General features: G+C 38.7%; 1 protein-coding gene across 3 annotated transcripts in view; it reads right to left on the bottom strand.

The window, feature by feature from the left end:
* The window catches only part of PTPN4 (protein tyrosine phosphatase non-receptor type 4), a 223,384-nt gene that overhangs the window by 22,521 nt on the left and 181,388 nt on the right, over positions 1-19,475 (bottom strand). For all 3 annotated transcript variants that reach the window (XM_046018960.1, XM_046018962.1, XM_046018961.1), the window contains exons 16-22: positions 15,606-15,765; positions 12,621-12,704; positions 12,476-12,532; positions 8,514-8,670; positions 4,003-4,169; positions 2,863-2,953; positions 2,720-2,781 (exon numbers count right to left, since the gene is read on the bottom strand). In XM_046018960.1, coding sequence (XP_045874916.1) covers positions 2,720-2,781; positions 2,863-2,953; positions 4,003-4,169; positions 8,514-8,670; positions 12,476-12,532; positions 12,621-12,704; positions 15,606-15,765 — 778 coding nt within the window. The remainder of the gene's footprint in view (positions 1-2,719; positions 2,782-2,862; positions 2,954-4,002; positions 4,170-8,513; positions 8,671-12,475; positions 12,533-12,620; positions 12,705-15,605; positions 15,766-19,475) is intronic.

Raw genomic sequence — 19,475 nt, 5'->3', positions numbered from 1 at the left:
ATGACTATAATCACTGAATATAACTAATAATAATAATAATAACTGAATATAACTAATCTCAATAAACTGCAAAGTCAGTAAAATAAGTCTTTACCTAAAAAGATAAAAGAGGGAAACAAACCATAAGAGACTCTTAATGACAGAGAAGTGAGGGTTGATGGAAGGAGGTTGGGGGAGTGTTAAATGAATGATGGGTATTAAGGAGGGCCCTTGTTTCGATGAGCACTGTGTGCTGCATGTAAGTGATGAATCACTAAATTCTACTGCTGAACCAATATTATACTATATGTTAACTAAAATTTAAATTAAATTTGAGAAAGAACAAACCCCCCACTATCTTTATTAATAATTTATCTATAGAAGAAATTTCTCAGTAATTATACATATTTATCTTTTAATTTTTTCCAAAGCACTCTTAGAGGTTTAAGAGCAGCTTTATAGAAAACCCTCTTTTAGGGCGCCTGGGTGGCTCAGTAGGTTAAAGCCTCTGCCTATGGCTCAGGTCATGATCCCAGGGTCCTGGGATCGAGCCCTGCATCCGGCTCTCTGCTCGGTGGAGAGCCTGCTTCCCCCTCTCCTCTCTCTGCCTGCCTCTCGGTGGAGAGCCTACTTGTGATTTCTCTGTCAAATAAATAAATAAAATCTTAAAAAAAAAAGAGAAAACCCTCTTTTAGAGGGAGACACTTGGTACAGAAATAAAAATACTTGTTTCTAAACACCTTATTGGTAAAATTTGCAAGGAGCAAAATTTCTGCCATTTGTTTTAGTTCAGATTTTACATATATATATGTTATATATGTATAATGCACATAAAAAGATCGTAAAAATATCTTAAATTCATTATTTTCAGGAAGAGTAAGATCATGAGTATTTGGGTAAGATGAGTCATCATCCTACTACATTTTGAGACTTAATGAAAAGAGAAGAAAAGATGACACATGCACCATGGCACTAGAAGAATACTAAAGAGTGAACAGGGAAAAGGTCTTCCTTCCTATTCCCAGCCTCCAGTTCACACCCAGGAAAGTAATCCTTTTTTTCTAATTTCTAGTATTTCCTTTCAGAGATACTCTATATAGCACACAAATGTAGATGCAAAACTGTCTTCTGTAAAACATAAAAAGTAGCTTATAATGTTGTTCTGCACCTTGCTTCTCTTTTTATGCCTTATCTTTGAGATATCAGATTAGTACATAAAATTTTATTTTTAAAGATTTTCATTATTATTATTTATTTATTTGACAGGCAGAGATCACAAGTAGGTAGAGAGGCAGGCAGAGAGATGGGGGGAAGCAGGCTCCCTGCTGAGCAGAGAGCCCGATGTGGGGCTCGATCCCAGGACCCTGAGATCATGACCTGAGCCGAAGGCAGAGGCTTAACCCACTGAGCCACCCAGGTGCCCCTAAAATTTTATTTTTTTAATGGCTGTGCATACACCATAATTTATTTAATGAACGTTTAAGTTGCTGGTAATCTATTTGCTACCATAAACAAAGCTGCACTGAATACTTCTGTAAACTTAACATTTTTGTGAGTTACCTCTCTGAAGAAGCTGTACCTATTTATACTTCCACCAATAATGTATGAGGAATGCTTATTCCCTGATAGTCTCCTTAATATACTCATAATCCCTCATCCACAATTCTGAAACTCCCTGTACTCTGAAGTGTAAGTTTGGCCTTTTTTGTGTACATCTGACCTAATCTGGACTCATCTGACAGCAGTATCTGACTAATCTAAGGCTATTTATGGTCTTTATGGAGTATCAACAGTTTGCTATTGAGTTTCAATACACCGATTACAGGTTAATGTCTCAAAGTCTGCTAGGGATGTTACTTATTACAGGCTATGGTATAGCCGCTGAATAATCTTTAAAAAAAAAAATAAAATTCTGAATCCCAAAGTATATTTGACCCCAAGATTTCGGGTAAAGGAAACAGACTTGTAAATGATATTGTCGCACCCTTTGATATTTCAAGTTTAAGAGGTGAAAAACAGCAATTCCTTCCGATTTTGATTTGCTTTTTTCTTTTCGTGAGTTTAGACAAGAGTTGAAACTTCCAAGTCTTTCCCTTTCTGAGATTTTAAGCCATTCTCATAGATTTCCTCCAAGTACTTACATGATTCCATTTTTTAACATTTATGTTTTGATGTATCTAAATCTGTTACATCAAGAGTGAGTAGGTGAAGTCTTTATAGATAAATGATATGAAACATGGATCTTTCTCAAAACAATCTGGATGTGCAGGGGCATGAGCAGTTGACAATTGTTGAGCTGAGTGATATATATATGAAGGTTCAGTGTACTTTTCTCCTACTTTTGTATGTTTGAAATTTTCTACATTGCAGAGTTAAGAAGTTAATAATCCTTTTATCCCACTAGAAGGGAAGGAAAACCTCCTTACAATGATATAGTCTGGATTATATCTAGATGTATTACTCAATCCACTCACTAGATAATCTATTTTTATCTTCAATGATTTAAAAGACCATCTCCACCACAAACAAAAGTCTAGTAATTATTTCAGCCTATTTCTGGACTATTCAATTCCACTGCTCGAAACATATGCTAATATGCCAGTACCAAACTATTTTTTAACATTAATTTTATACTATTTTTAAGTATCTGAAAGTGTTAATATTCTCTCACGGTTAAAAGGAACATCAAAGTTTATAGTAGTCCCTCCCAATGACAAAGGTATAATAAAAATAAACTTACGTTTATATAATTTGCATTGATATAGTCTTCATTACCCTTTAAAATGACCCGTGTAGCATCATCTGAAAAAAATTTAAAAGAATGTTTTGATAAAGTTATGCTATAAAGATTAACCTTAACAAATAGAGATAATAGATACTTACAAGGCGAAATATCTCTGTATCTATTTTTGGAAATATTTTGAGGTAATTTGGCACAAGACATTGTCATTCCAGGTTTTTTCCGATATAGTTGCTGGGGGGAAAAAAAAAAAGGAGGGGGCACATAAGGTGAGTCCAGCAAGCCATTAAGAGATTCTGTTTTGTTTTTCAGAATTACTTCTATGCTAACAACAAGCATTGTTTTTTCCTTAGGATACCTCATCCATACAATGATGTACCTTAGGCTAGTAGGGAACTGAACCAAATTTGCGACGCTGAATTCTGCACAATTTCTGACATGAATTATATATTGTATTTTTTTAAAATGATAAAACAACTGAAAATAATTTTGCTTACAGAAAAGTACCTGAAGTTATGAATAGCAAATCTGCAGAGAACATTTAGGTCTCATTTAATTTGGAGAGGTTTACATAGCATATGAACCAAGAACTTCTTTTTTTTCTTTTTAAAGATTTTATTTATTTATTAGAGAGAGAGGGCACAAGCCGGGGGAGCAGCAGAGGGAGAAGCAGGCTCCCCACTGAGCAGAGCCCAAGTCTGCTTGGGCTCGATCTCAAGACTGGGGGTTCACGACCTGAGCAGAAGGCAGATGCTTAACCAACTGAGCAACCTGGCGCCTGGAATGAAGAAATTCTTAAAAGAAAAACTGACAGGTCCTAAATGATTTACAGTCACAAATGTTTTATAGTCACTTACCAATAGCACATACTTTAGAGCAACAAATATTAATGATGACCAACTAGACGCAAAAATTAGAGAAGGATGAAATACGATGAGGTACAAAAATTATTTTCCTTTAACTCAGGATTTTAGCTCTACTATAGCCTATCTTCATCTGCCACCTTTCATAAAAATAGCTATTTGAATCACAGAAAAAATTTTAGTTTGATGACATATGCATAAAATCTCCTTATTCCTCTTTTAAATAGATATTTATGTAACTACAATGGTATTTTGGGAGCAATGTTTAAAACTATATATTTCAGAACATGTTTTTATGTCAAATATATCACAGAATACCATTTTAGTTTATAAATTATAAACGATAGATTAGGCAGTTAAGAGACCATGAAATTAATTAGAAAATATGGCCCAACATCCCTTCCATACAATATTACTTACATCAAATTGTGTCAGAACTGTTCCAGTGATGAGCCCCTCAGCTAGCTGTATCATTGATTCCCGCAGGGAATGGTCATCCTGATGGACACTATCTAGTGGGGCTTTCTCAGGAATGTACTGGAAGTCTGGCTCATTTTCTAGCTTTTCTTCCACTACATCATATACAGCTAAAAAAACAAAAACAGAAACAAAAAAGCCACATGGAAATCTTAATCAACTGGCAAAAAGAATTTACTAGATCTGTTCTTTCATCTGTGTCAGGAAATAGAATTCATCAGATCAGAGTCTGGTGTCACTGTGTAAGGGACAAAGTGGCTGTGAAGTTGAACTTTGCTGTAAACCTTAGGGAAAAGACATGTTATTGGCCATATTGCTGAAAATGGCTGTAACTTGAAGAGACAATTAGAAAAAGAGGAGCTGCCAAGAAGCAGCTGAGAACAGACCTGCCCTTAAATTTCGGACCTAGAATAAAAGTAGAAACAGGGACCTATATACCATACATCCAGATATGAAAAGACACAAATAACTTGAATAGAGTGCTAAACAAATGTTCTTTCATCTTTCATCGACACCTACAAAACCTGGGAGGTCAGAATCCATGATCATGGTAGTATAAAGAGAGCTAGACGCCAGACTCTTGGCCTGTAGTCTGCCTTACTTCTTTTCTCACCCTGAACTCCACTCTTTAACATGGGAGAGTATGAAAATATGTGCAAACTTACCAGCCCTATGTAAGCTTGTTCTTCACTCCTCTGAAAACTGCTGCCTCTTAGCTACCCTGGTGGCCTAGGGGTATACACACCGTGTGATCCACCCCTGGGAAAATGGACCTAGAGAAACAGTCACATAGGCCCAGAAAGTGGGATCAGAGCTATCTGGACAGAGAACTGAGGGTCGAAATGAGGTGGTCTAGAAAAGCAGGAGTGGTCAAGTGATGGCTTGGCATGCCCCCTTGGTACCACAAAATTCTGATCCCCACAGATTTAAGGGCAAAGCTGAAGGACAGCCAGAGTAGAACCAAGCTAGGGGGCTCTTTTGCCCACGTTTAAGACGTCTAGTTCCTGTTCAGATGTGTGCACTTCTGAGAAGAATAAACTTCTGAAAAGAAAAAAAAAGTATAATTGCATTTTGTCTAGAAAGAGATTTAAAGGGAAAAAAACCCCAGAAAAACAAGCTGTCTGGTTTTTTTTTTTTTTTTTAAAGATTTTATTTATTTATTTGACAGAGAGAGACCACAAGTAGATAGAGAGGCAGGCAGAGAGGGTGGGGGGAAGCAGGCCTGCCGCTGAGCAGAGAGCCCGATGTGGGACTCGATCCCAGGACCCCGAGATCATGACCCGAGCCGAAGGCAGTGGCTTAACCCACTGAGCCACCCAGGTGCCCCAGCTGTCTGGTTTTTTGATACTTTCTGTAAATACAGTTTTAAAGTCTGATTATATGTTGTTTTAAATAAAAAGGGACATGACAGGGCGCCTGGGTGGCTCAGTGGGTTAATGCTGCCTTCGGCTCAGGTCATGATCTCGGGGTCCTGGGATTGAGTCCCGCATCGGGCTCTCTGCTCAGCAGGGAGCCTGCTTCCCTCTCTCTCTCTCTACCTGCCCCTCTATCTACTTGTGATCTCTGTCAAATAAATAAATAAAATCTTTAAAAAAAAAAAAAAAAAAGGGACATGACAGGGGCACCTGGGTGGCTCAGTGGGTTAAGCCTCTGCCTTCTGCTCAGGTCATGATCTCAGGGTCCTGGGATCGAGCCCTGTGTCAGGCTCTCTGTTCAGCGGGAGCCTGCTTCCTCCTCTCTCTCTCTCTCTGCCTACTTGTGATCTCTGTCAAACAAATAAATAAAATCTAAAAAAAAAAAAAAAAAGGGACATGACAGACTCAAACTAAAAGAAAATACAGGTCCTAGTCTAGATATTTTCTTTTTTAGGGAAAGCACGCACACACGGAAGAGGGGGAAGGTCAGAGAGAGTGCGTGCATAAGAATCTTAAGCAGGCCCCACCCCCAGCACTGACCCCACACAGAGCTAAATCCATCTCACAGCCCTGGGATCACAGCCCTGGGATCATGACCTGAGCGGAAATCAAGAGTTAGATACTTAACCAACCGTGCCACCCAGACGACCCCCACAGTCCAGATTTTGACAACAAACAACAGAAAGATCTTTTGCAAGAAAAGCCCTAGGTGGTTTCTGCTTATAATTTAAAGTATAAAGTGATTTGGAACTGCAAAAAGGCATGCCTTTTCCATTATATGGAATTTTGTTCATATTCTGGTTCTGTGTAAATCATTAATTTGTGGGCTGATAACTGAATGTCTTGGTGCTAAAGTGACTTCAACTATAAAATGGGGTAATATATCTATCTCATTAGATGGCTGTATAGATTAATGAGAATATACAAAATAGTCCAGGTGTAAAACTTAGCATTAAGTTCCTTAGGATCTGTCATCAAGAGAAAATGGAACAAACAAAATTGAGAGAATATTATCCTTAGTATAAAATTTAAGTTGCATTACGTGACAGAAAATGCCTAATAATGGATCACCTAAATATCAGGTCTAAATAAAGGAGTTCCTTGAAAGGTCAAAATAGAATGTTCTGTTGCAGTCCTTTGAATTTTCTCAGAAAGCCAATTCCAGACCATGAATGCAGAAAAACACAAAGTAGAGAACATAAAATGAAAATGCCTGTTTGTGCCCAAGAGACAAAATGAGTTCTGTATTTTTCTTTTTAAAATGAACTCTCCTGGGCGCCAGGTGGCTCAGTGGCTTAAGCCTCTGCCTTTGGCTCGGGTCATGATCTCAGGGTCTTGGGACTGAGCCCCGAATCAGGCTCTCTGCTCAGCAGGGAGCCTGCTTCCTCCTCTCTCTCTCTGCCTGCCTACTTGTGATCTCTGTCTGTCAAATAAATAAATAAAATCTTAAAAAAATAAAAATAAATAAAATGAACTCTCCTGGAAAACTCTGCAGGGTAGGGTGTGGTGGGGTAGGGAATGGGTCGATTTTAACTACATTTTACGTCCTTATGGTATATACTCAACAACTGGTAGCAAGGTATTAACCAGTAATTACTCTTATGGTTAAAACTATGATTACTGGCAAATTGTTCAGAACAAAACTAGAAGAATGTGTCTAGTGCTGGGATATAGACATGTTAAGAACTCTTCTCCCAGGGGACTGATAAAGTGTTGTGGAAACTTGAAACAATGCCCTGTGAACACCGAAGGATGTGGGATTGTTAAACTGGAAAAAGGGGGATTAAATTTATTCTGATTAGTACAAAGGGACAGAATTAGGAACAAAGAGACTGAAAGAAGGTGAATTTTTAGTTCAATTAAATGTTCAGGCTACCCAGGGAAAGTGATCTGCTTTAGGAGTCACTGAGTGCTGTCTGCTGCCAGGATGATCTTGAGGCTATTGTAAAGGAAACTCAAGCAATCAGCAAAAGAGCTCAAGTGCATGGTATTATAGCTTCTCCAAACCTTGAACTGTGGCTCTGAATTAACAAGTTAGCTGTCCAGATAAGGAGATGACATGATTAGGCTACTGGCATTGTCTACTGCCAACAAAGACAGGATTTTTATTTTATTTTACTGACTGACTGAGTTTTCCAAATTTATTTATTTAAAGATTTTATTTATTTATTTCACAGACAGAGATCACAAGTAGGCAGAAAGGCAGGCAAAGAGAGAGAGGAAGAAGCAGGCTCCCTGCTGAGCAGAGAGCCCCATGCGGGACTCTGATCCCAGGACCCTGGGATCATGACCTGAGCCGAAGGCAGAGGCTTTAACCCACTGAGCCACCCAGGTGCCCCCCAAATTTATTTTTATTTTAATTTAAGTTATTATGAGTTTATCTATCTATCTAAGATTTTATTTATTTGACAGAGAAAGAGACAGCCAGAGAGTGAACACAAGCAGGGGGAACGGGAGAGGGAGGAGCAGGCCTCCGGCAGACCAGGGAGCCCGATGCCGGGCTTGATCCCACATGACCTGAGCTGAAGGCAGACACTTACCGACTGAGTCATCCAGGTGCCCCCAAAGACAGGATTTTTAAAAATGCCTTAACTACTGCTTGTTACAGAGTTTTCTAAAAGTGGTTCAAAATGTACTCATCTACGTAACAGGTATTTGCTACATACCTACCACTACTAAAGCAACAGAGGGAAGTGGGAGGCCACTTTAGCTATGGTAGTCAGAAGAGGACTTTCTAGGGATGGCAATTGAGCAGGACCTGATGGAAGTGAGGGTAAAAGTCGTATCAAAATCAAGGAGATTTAGGGAGAAGGAAAAATAAACAAACAAAAAAAGCCAGCAAAGAATAGAGTGAGCAAGACTGTGGTAGGTAAGTGGCCAAGATTTCAATTTTAATCCAAGTGTAAATAGAAGCCACCATGCTTTGAGCAGGACACTGCATGGCATGACTTATGTTTTAAAAAGCCTACTCTGGCTGTTCTGTCTAGTAACAAATACCAACAGATTATAAAAATACTCAGTGCCACATAGAGTACTTACCATTAGGTCGAACCAGGAGTACAAGTTCCCCAGAATGTCTCTCACAGCTAGCTTTAATAAACAGGACAACTTGATCATGGGTATGTTCTGCAATGTCCCGACCATTGATCAGCACAACTTGGTCCCCTTCATTCAATCGAGGGACACAGAGGTCAGCCTGTAATGTAACATAAATAAGGTTTCAGATGTGCACATAGCTTTCTGAAAATAAAGGACAGGAATTAATTTTTATAGATTCCACAGCAGGAGAACAAAAAGTACATAAAGAAGAGCATCTATCCATTTATTCATCTCTTTGTAAAAAGCAGAAACTGAGCTTTCTCATGAAGCTTCTACTTTTCTTCCTTTTTCTTTCAACAACTTTACCCCTGAAGCCTTATTAAATGCCTAGATACACAGATAAGACGACTGGCCTCAGAGTGCATAGACAGTGGCAGCCCTTACTCTGCATTGTCCAGCTATGTACAAATCACAGTCACTACAGTTAAGTAATACCAGTCTCCCAACAAAGTTCAAATTACAGTTCCCACAACACATTCATTGTGAAAACCTGTAGAAAGTACGAGCTTTGCTATGGTCCGCTAGCTCAGGAGTCCACAAATCACTACACAGACAACAGACACACATCACGATCAGTGACCAATCACACCACTTCTTTCAAAGTCTGCAGGTGATCTGTTGTTGTGCCTCGGTTACTCGGCTCATGCAGACACGGCAAAGCAGGGATCTGCATCACCTCCTTGTCTCCCAGTGACAAACCCATGTAAATCTAAAGCGGCAATTGGCCAGAAAAGTTAAAAACACAGCGAAGAAACAAAAGAGTGATAGTGTGGAAATAAAATTCGAGTTGAACATAAACCGCTGACAGAGGCGATACTGACACAACTACTGTTAGAGAGCCTCCAGACAGGCAACGAAAGAAATTTGGTGAAGGCAGACTTATTAACATAAATGATGAGAGCAGCTCTGATGAGAAGGACGAAGGTGTCCTAGAATAGCGGCTAGCAAAAAAGTTCTCACTGAAGGCCACATTTCACAACATTGAAAATGCACTGATAAAATGCTGGAAGTGAATTCAAATTTAAAAATGATTAGGACAATTTGCCAACATAAGAAAAATGCCTCCTCTGTATTTTAAGTTATACGACAAAAAGGGCAACATTCCACTATTCCAAGTACTTGTGGTAAGTTTCCACAAGGACAAAGAACACTTTATTTCTCAGTGTTTCTAGTGTGGAGCCTGCTTAAGATTCTTTCTCTCCCTCACCTCACCTCTCTCTAGCCCCATCTCTAAAAAAGATTAAATTAAAAATTAAAAAAAATTAAAAACTGGATCAAACATACATGTGGAGCAATATGCATTTTCATTATTTACTGATTTCAAATGCAAATTTAATTAATTAGCATATAATGTATTAGTTTCAGAGGTAGAGGTCATTGATGCATCAGTTTTATGTAATACCCAGTGCTCATTATATCACGTGCCATCCTTAATGTCCATTACCCAGTTGCCCTATCCTCCCCACTCCCTCCCCTCCAGCAACCCTTAGTTTGATTCATATGATTAAGTTTCTTATGGTTTGTCTCCCTCTCTGATTTCCTCTTCTTGCATTTTCTATAATGCTATCTTATGAATATATTTCCATACTTATATGGAGCTACATCATTCGTCATTTCAACAGCTGCAAAGTAGCATACAATTTATTTCACCAACTCTAATGAGGTACATTTTGGTCACCCCATCTTTATTATAAACAATATTACAATGAACATCCTTGTGTATCCTTTGTTTCCTAGTCCAACTACTTCATTAGAGGCAACTGCTAAAAGTGGAATCAGTGGGTCATATATAAACAGAGTTTAAATTTGTTTTTAGTAAAGTTATACATCACACAGCTCAGAGAATTGACTAGGTCTATAAGATTACTAGGACAAGAAACAATTTCTTGTACTCCTCTGTACCATTCCGCCACACTAGGCAACTTCTTTCAACATTTTACCTACATCTTTTGTATCTACTTCGGTATCTCTAAATAACATCCTCATTTTGTTTTTCTTTAGTTTTTTTATTTTATTCTTATTTTTTAAAGATTTTATTTATCCCTTTGAGAGAGAAACAGAGAGAGGGCACAAGCAGGGGGAGAGAGAGAGGGAGAAGACGGCCCCCTGCTCAGCCAGGAGCCCAGACATGGGGCTCAATCCTAGGACCTAGAGATCATGACCCAAGCCAAAGGCAGATGCTTAACCATCTGAGCCACCCAGGTGCCCCTTTAGTTTTCTATTTTAGACATTATCTACAGGTGAGAATTAGCAATCTTTAATCTTCTCATCTGTAGTCTGTCCCAAATACATATTTCCCATTACGTATGTACTAAATAAATAATTTTGACTATTTCCTCTATCTATGTCCCCATCCCTCACATGTAGAATAGGTTCAGGAGGCATTTTATACATCATATCCCTATCCTGCCCCACTGCCCACAAGTGATTTGTTGAAAAGTGGACATCTACTATGAGCTGGATCTGTGAAGGACTTACTTTCCAGGAGTCTGTAAAATTGGACAGAGGTTTAATTCCTCTAGGTGGCTGGGCTGGTAATATATGAATCTGGAAGTTACTATTAGCTCATCGTATCAACTGAGGAGAATAATGGTAGCTATACAATTTTCTCTTTAGTAGAGATGCAGGGGTCAAAATCACATGGTGGTGATGTTATAGGACTAACCTGAATCTGTTACTAAGAGCACTCTTTTTATTTAGACTGCATTTTATTTAGAGGAGCGAGAGAGGTGAGGCTGATTCCCTACACAAATTGGTTTGCAGTGAGAGAGAAAAATGGAACATGCAAAGAACTAAAGATGAAATATTTAGAGTCCTGATGTTCATTTTAAAGTTGTTGTTGTTTTTTTTCCCTAGAGATCTGATGGCAATCCTATCCTTGGGTTTTGTGAGAAAACTCTACAGCTATATGATTAGGTGTACGACTTTGTATTTATGCTTAAGCCAGGGATATCATAGATATCCCTGTTATCTATGATAGATAGATAGAGTACCCTATTATTTGCAACCAACAAAGTCCTTAACAACCAGAACCAAAACTATGTATCATGATATCCCTGATCAGTCTTGACTGTGGTCTTCAAACTAATTTTAAGGTTGCCGCGAAGCACCAAAGAAAGCATAACTGGCCCTTTTCTCTCAGGGTGCTGGTTTATACCTGTCCTACGACAGGGAGACAGGTAAATGATAAAAGGTGCTGACTGCAAAGTCCTTGAAGACCATTTAGGTAAAGTAGGCAACAACATAAATGGGAATTTGAAAGCAGTATTTGCTACATATACAAGCAGTAAAGATAACACATCCACAATTAAGAGTTATCCTTATGATGAGCAGAAAGTTCTTGAGTGCTAAAGCTGAATGAAGGGTACAGAAGGGTTCATCATAATGGGTACCTAGACTGTTTCCTATACTTTTGTTTAAAATGTTTAATATAATATTTTTGTTTAATATGTTTCAGTGAAAAATTTAAAAACTGTTTTACAGGGAAAACACAGGTATCATTTCTATTTAAAGTAAATTTTTTAAACAAAAAATAGGCAAATAGACTGTAGATAAACAATTTTAAATGGAAAAAAGCAAACAAAAAAGAAAAACAAATACTATACTGTCTACATTTTGCTGTCTGAAGGAGTTATTTTGATAGAATCTTTTAAAACTTTAGAAAAATTGAAAGTTATATATAGCCTCTTTACAAAAACAAGGGTTTTTAAAAAACTTCTATACACTTTTATTTCTATAGAAATAAAAATGAACTTCCCAGCAATTTAAGAGATTTAGCCAACATTTGATACTTGAGGAATTAAAAGAAATGATTAATTTATTCCTTTATTTAAACTAATAAAAAAATAAATGAGTACATATTCTTGAAAACAGGATTTACTTGCAAGATTTAGATAACTCACAGGTGTTCCTGGTGCTACTCGGGACACAATCACAGGCATCTTCTGATCATACCCTCCCTGAACAACAGAGCAAGTCAGATATCAGCCAAATATTACAAAATAAACACATCTTAATTTAAAAATCTATATGTAAATTCTAGATTACCTTCACATTGAATCCAAACCTTCCATTTTCATCAGGTTTCATTCTGATTAGAACAAGATTATCTTGTGGAATACCACCATTAGGCTTAAAAAGACAAAAATAAATAACTTGTAATTTTGCCCATTTATAATCTCCCCTCAAAGATATACATGATGTATACTTTTTGTATGTTGGTATTATCTGTAGTGTATAAAAATCATAATTTAAATTCCAATGTTAACTTAGGAAAGTAAATTTTGCCTAATAACTTGCAGTTACACCAACTAGAAATAGCCTCCTTGCCCCTGCATGGTAGGCTAATTGCAAGGAGAAACAGGTATTATAATTAAGTTATTAACTGCAATACCTCTGGAACCTAACTCAAAGCTCTGCATACAATAAGTGTTCCTAAGTGTTACATGAATTCACATTCCTCCCTCTGCTTTTTAAAAACAGTTTTATTGGGAAATAATTCACATTCTTCCCTATAACCACTTCTAACTATATTACCTTCAAACTGTCTTTCTCCTTGCTCTAGACCCAGGCCCTCTTCCAAATTCAAGGATATTACTATAGCAATTCTCTACTCTTCTACATTATCCATTTCCTCCACCCTTCAGAGAAATACTCTTATTTCTCCCCTCCCAAAACAAACAAACAAAAAACCCCTTTTGCTTTCGATTCTACTTTCCCGTCTATCTGCTGCCCCATATGTCTCCTTCCTCTTGCTGTTAAAGTTCTTTAAAAGAGTTGGCCACATTTGCTATCTCTATTTCCCCTGATCCCAACCTCCCGGAGTCATGTTTTTATCCCCAGTGCTCCATCAAAACTGTTCTAATTAAGGTCACCAAAGAGCTTCACATTGCTAAATCCAGCGTTCAACTGTCAGCCCTCATCCTACTTGATTTGCCAGTAACACTTGACAAAACTGGTTATTCTCTCTGTGACTTTCCTCCCATCAGCCAGTTAGCCAGTGGACTCGTTTTCTTCCTGCCTTGCTGTCTGCATCTTTTCAGTTTCCTTTGCTGGTTTCTTCATCTCCCTAATGTAGGCATTTTGGAGGGCCAAAGGCTCACTTTCTAGAACCTCTTATTTAGACATCTGCACACACCACACTTCCTTGGTGTTGTCTTCCTGTCCTGTGGTTTTACATACTGTCTACAAGCCACCAAACCTCAATGTTTTAACTCTAGCTTGGACCGCTCCCGTCACCTCCAGAATCCTATCTGTAAGTGGATTTCTAGAAGCCATCTCAAATTTGGCATGCCCCAAACCGCTGCCATAGTCCACTTACGCCTGCTCTATATACAGCAGCCTTCTACATCTCGGAAAGTGGCAACTTCATCCTCCTAGTTGTTCAGGCCCAAAACTTTACTGTTATCTTTGATTCCTCTCCTTCTCCAGTACTCCACACACAACCCCTCAGCATATCATGTTAGCTCTGTTCTCAAACCACCCAGAATACAGCCATGTTGTCCTCCTCCCACTGCTGCCAGCCGGATCCAAATCACCCCATGTCCCGGGAATACTGTACTACCTCACAACCAGTACCGTTACTTCTGCCCTGCTTTCGGTCTGCTTTCAAGACAAGAGCCAGACTGATACTGTTACAACTTAAGGGACATCATGCTGCTTTTCTCCTCAGATGTGTCCAACCCTTTTTGCTTCCTAGCTCAGATTAACTCAGGGATTAAAAACAAAATCTTTAAAGGTTGTGGTGATTTGGCCCTCTCCTCTTCATTAGCTTATTTTGCTCTGGCCACACTGACTCCCTTGGTGTTCCCTGACGGTAGCAGTCACACTCCTTCCTTTGTACCTGTTCCCTCAGCTCACCGGCTCTTCCACGAGATAGCTCTGTAACTCATCACTGAATTTATGCCTGGCTTCCACTATTTTAAGTTGTGGGACTCTACTCTTGAAATTCTCTGACCTCTTCCTGCTTTATTTTTCTCCTTAATCTAATACGCTATATATTTAAATGATTTACCCTGTTTATGGTTTGTCTCACCCTTATCCCCAGAATGTAAATTCCTTAAAGGTAGAGTTTTTGGTTTTTTTCTCTCCCTATTTTATTCCGATATATTCCCACAGCCTATAATACATGGTATACACCAGGTACTCAAAAATTAATTTTTGCATGAATGGACAAATTAGAAAGACCTCGGGACTATGAAAGAATGAATGCTACATGAGAATCACCACAAAGACATTTTTGGGAAGGATTCTCGTCTTTGTTTGATGTTTGTGGTGGCAGAGCAGTACGTGTCGGAGAACAGAGAGGCTCTGCCTCTTGCTTTTCAAACTTTAGATACAAAAGGGCGATGCGAGCATGGTCAATGGAAACTTTTAGTACTGCCAATGCTTGCTGTGGACCTCCTATCCCTGCACCTTATTTTATTCCCCGATGTCCCTGTAAGTTTCCTGAAATACACCCATATTTGTCTGTTTTGATACGTTTTCATGAACACAGTGTATCCCTAAAATTTACTGGCAATCTCACCTTTGGTTTATTTACATCTACTTGAGAAAGCAATGAAAATTCATAAATCAGAGGATTCTGAAAGTTACCATTTTGTTGCGGTAAAAGCAAAGTCTCTAAGGGAAAAATACCAACATAATTCATAAATATATTTTACAGAACAGAGAGTAATCATATACTCCAGGGATCTGTACTCAATTTCAAAAAGTTGATGAAAATGAGAGTCTCTGCATTCAGTGAATTATATAATAAAGTTAGTGGTATTTAATGCATCAGTAGCATTTGTTCTGAAATGTGTGTTTTGCAAGACTAAAATCAACATAAATTTGTCAAGAATGAACTTTTAGAACAACAATAAAAGGAAATCCCACAATTGGGTTTATCATGGCAAAATTCACGAGCAATATAGGATGAAAAGGAGGAAGTACACTAATATAATTTACAGACAAAACATACCACAGTATAAATCATTTCACTTTCGATTAAAAAATTTCAAAGAAATGTGAGAATATCTGAAAGCTACTTACAGTAGATTTTTCAGGGGAAGATGGAACATCAAATGTTTCGTTAATATGGTTTTCTAGATCTTGTTGAGAATGTGAATAATGAATTTGGTTCCAGCTGTTTTTCTTTGATTGTTTGGGTGGTAAAGCTGGAGGCTGCCCATCTCCAGGGGTCTCCTGTGATCTGGACAGGAAAAAGGAAAAAAAATGAGTATTTGGAAGCTGTCTTCTAGAACTGTTATTTTATTTATTTATTTTTTAAAGATTTTATTTATTTATTTGACAGAGAGATCACAAGTAGACAGAGAGGCAGGCAGAGAGAGAGAGAGGGAAGCAGGCTCGCTGCTGAGCAGAGAGCCCGATGTGGGACTCGATCCCAGGACCCTGAGACCATGACCTGAGCCGAAGGCAGCAGCTTAACCCACTGAGCCACCCAGGCGCCCAGAACTGTTATTTTAAAAGCTAGGGTCAGGACGCCTGGGTGGCTCATTTGGTTAAGCAGCTGTCCCGGGCTCTGGTTGTGGTCCTGGGGTCCTGGGATGGAGCCCCACATGTGATGCTGGCTCCCTACTCAACAGGGAACCTGCTTCTCCCTCTGCCCCACCCCCCACTGCTTTTCCTACTTGTACTCTCTCTGTCAAATAAATAAATATCTTTAAAAAAAAAAAAGCGGGGCGCTTGGGTGGCTCAGTGGGTTAAAGCCTCTGCCATTGGCTCAGGTCATGATCCCAGAGTCCTGGGATCGAGCCCCGCATCGGGCTCTCTGCTCAGCAGGGAGCCTGCTTCCCTTCCTCTCTCTGCCTGCCTCTCTGTCTACTTGTAATTTCTGTCTGTCAAATAAATAAAATCTTAAAAAATAAATAAATAAATAAATAAAAATAAAAAAATTTAAAAAAAAGCTAGGGTCAAAAACAAAACAAAATTTAAATAAAAGCTAGAGTCAAGCAACTCTAATATTTACAATGTCTAGTAGGAGATAAGCTTTAAATACCGTGTTTACAAGAGCTACAGTTTAATGAAACCTGTCTTAACTTGGAAGTTTAAATAGTACACTGAATTCCCTATTATATCAAATCTGTAAACAATTCTACATAATAATCAAATACACTTTAAGGATATCATGATGAAGATACCTATTAATCTACTATAACAGTACACACACTTTTCCTAAAAACTTTTTAAAAATAAGGTTATCAATGGAGTCACATGGGTAGCCAGGGAAAAAGGCAGTCAAAGGGAAATCAGAATTGAGAGTTGAGTGGTCCCACAGATAAAACACCTGGTACAATCTAGAGAACTTGTGATTGATCCAATTTACTTAGAAATAAAACACAAGGGACGCCTGGGTGGCTTGGTCAGTTAAGCATCTTCCTTTGGCTCAGGTCATGATCCCAGGGTCCTGGGATTGAGTCCCGCACTGGGCTCCTTGCTCGGGGTGGGGGGAGTCTGCTTCTCCCTCTGCCTGCCATCCCCCCTGCCTGTGTTCTCTCTCTCTCTGACAAATAAATAATAAAATCTTAAGAAATAAAGAAAAACACCATTCATGAAAGTAATGAACTGCAACAAAGATTAGAATCTGAGTTAAGAGTACCGAGCTCACTAAGGAGATAAAACTGGACAAGACATTGTTGAAGTATGTAATTTAAAGAAACAAAATTCAATTAACATTAGGGAGCATAAGCCTCAATTTGTGGTAGCAAGAACTGATAAAAAGAGCTAGGTAGGAGAAGCTTCAAGGTAAAAACAGTAGCTTTTTTAAGAACCAGCATAGTGTATGTAAAATTATTACTTAAGAGTTTTTCACAAAGGCCAGAAGGGGGAACCAGTGACTCAGCTAGCATCCTAGGAAGCACACATCCATGGAAGTTGTGGGAGTGAGGAAAGTAAGGCAAGGGGAAATAGCTGGTAAGAGTAGTGACCATTTCTGAGGTAATTATTTATCTCTAGGACGCCAAGAGGTCTTTGGGAAAATAAAATAATTATTGTCCCATTGCCCAAGGTCTCAGCGAGCTGACAGCTGCTGTGTCAAGTTGCATGGCACCGATTTCATTCCGTTTCTGCTTTTTTGTCGAGGGAAAATAGTTGCCTAAGATACAAGCTGTAAGGTCCTGAGGAAGTGGAACTCCATTAGACTGTATTGTTGTTTAAAAATCATTCTCCCCCCTCTCTGGTTGACATTATTAGGCTTGGCCACATGACTTGCTCTGTCCAATGAAATGTGAGTAGAAGTGGTCACTTTTGAAAGGACACTTTAGGAAACAGCTCATGATTTATTGTGCTTTTCTTTGTCCTTGGCCATGAGACTAGTCATGCCCCACACAAGAGTGTGGGTCCTGGAATGGACATGACATGGAGTAGGGACACAGATGATGCATGATATACATACAATGTAAGAAAGAAATAACTTTTGTTGTTATGAGTTGCTATGAGTTGGGGTAATTTGTCACCACAGCATAATTTATCCCAAGAAAATGGATACAGAAATAAGTGTCAGAGTGACTCTTTGATACATATGCTCTCCCTAGGTAGAGAAGGTTGTGAAACTTACTTAGAGGCTCACTGCTAAATATCTGATAGATACAGGTAATGAAGCAAAAAATTTTATTAGTGCCAAGGAAGTCAGCCAGGTTTAATGGTTTAAATGTATGGTCCTCCAGAAAAGTTCCTCTTGAGAGAAAATACAGTCATTCCAAATTTTCAGAATGTAAAAGAAAACTTAATCATTAGGGGCACATGGGTGGCTCAGTTGTTGGGCATCTGCCTTCAGCTTGGGTCATGGTCCTAGAGTCGGGCCCCGCGTTGGGCTCTCTGCTCAGCAAGGGGGCTGCTTCTCCCTCTCCCACTTCCCCTGCTTGTGTTCCCTCTCTCTGTCAAGTAATAAATAAAAATCTTTAAAAGAAAAAAAAAAACCCAACTTAATCATTAAAAAAGGAGGTAAGCCATAGTGCCCACTCAGTCTAACTTTCTACATAGAAGTCTTTAGGGAACAAAATGCTCTAAATTCTGAGAAGTCTGTAAGGACTGCATCAAAGAACATACCTTCCCCCCCCCCCCCCCCCCCCCAGCAAAGGCTTCTTTGAGGTCTACCTTCATGGTCAGGGATTCCAGGTACCAAGCCCAATAGTTTTTATCCTATTAGTTTCAACTGCCAAGAGCCCAAGCCTTTAAGATCCAATACATTCAAGTGTTGCTAATCCAGGAAAATGTTCCCACAGATGAGAACAGGGACATGGACCTCAAACATGGCCTGCCGGAAGGGATTAGGACACAAAGATGGATATCCTCTCACACAGCCTCATAGATGTGACATTTCTAAAAAGCAGTTTATCAAAAGCCTGTAAGACTTTACAAAAACCCGAAGTCACTGGACTCCACATCTATCAATCAACACATCTCAATCCCTTGCTTAGGGTTAAGAATGACCAGGTGAATAGAAAGTTTTTTTTTCTAGTTTTGTGTATAGCTGTCATACCCAGGAAACAGCCTCAAAACTGAAGATATATAGGGCATAGTATAAGGTTGAGATCAGAAGGGAATGGAGTTAGAGCAACTTACTTTATTCTTGGTCTAGTCAATATATAACAATGTATAACATATATCTAGCCTAATATATAACAATTCTAAAATATACAACAGGGACAAACTCAAGCCTGACCTGTAAAGCAACATCTTAAGTAAGCCAAATCTGGTGGGTATAGGTATAACAGTGACAATGCTCAGTTACAAGATAGGGAAAATACTGACATTATGGGACATTCTGCTAAAACTGTTTAATCTAAATTACTGGCACTAAAGATTAGGCATATACAGTCAAAAAAGCTCCAGGAGTGATTTTATTATGCACTGCTAATTAGAGATCACTGTCCTGAAACACTGGTTGCATATTCATGGCTG

This window comes from Meles meles, chromosome 9 (genome assembly GCF_922984935.1).
Source record: "Meles meles chromosome 9, mMelMel3.1 paternal haplotype, whole genome shotgun sequence".
Lineage (NCBI taxonomy): Eukaryota > Metazoa > Chordata > Mammalia > Carnivora > Mustelidae > Meles > Meles meles.
The sequence above is the reverse complement of the archived record's forward strand: the minus strand, read 5'-3'. Positions and strand labels throughout refer to the sequence as shown.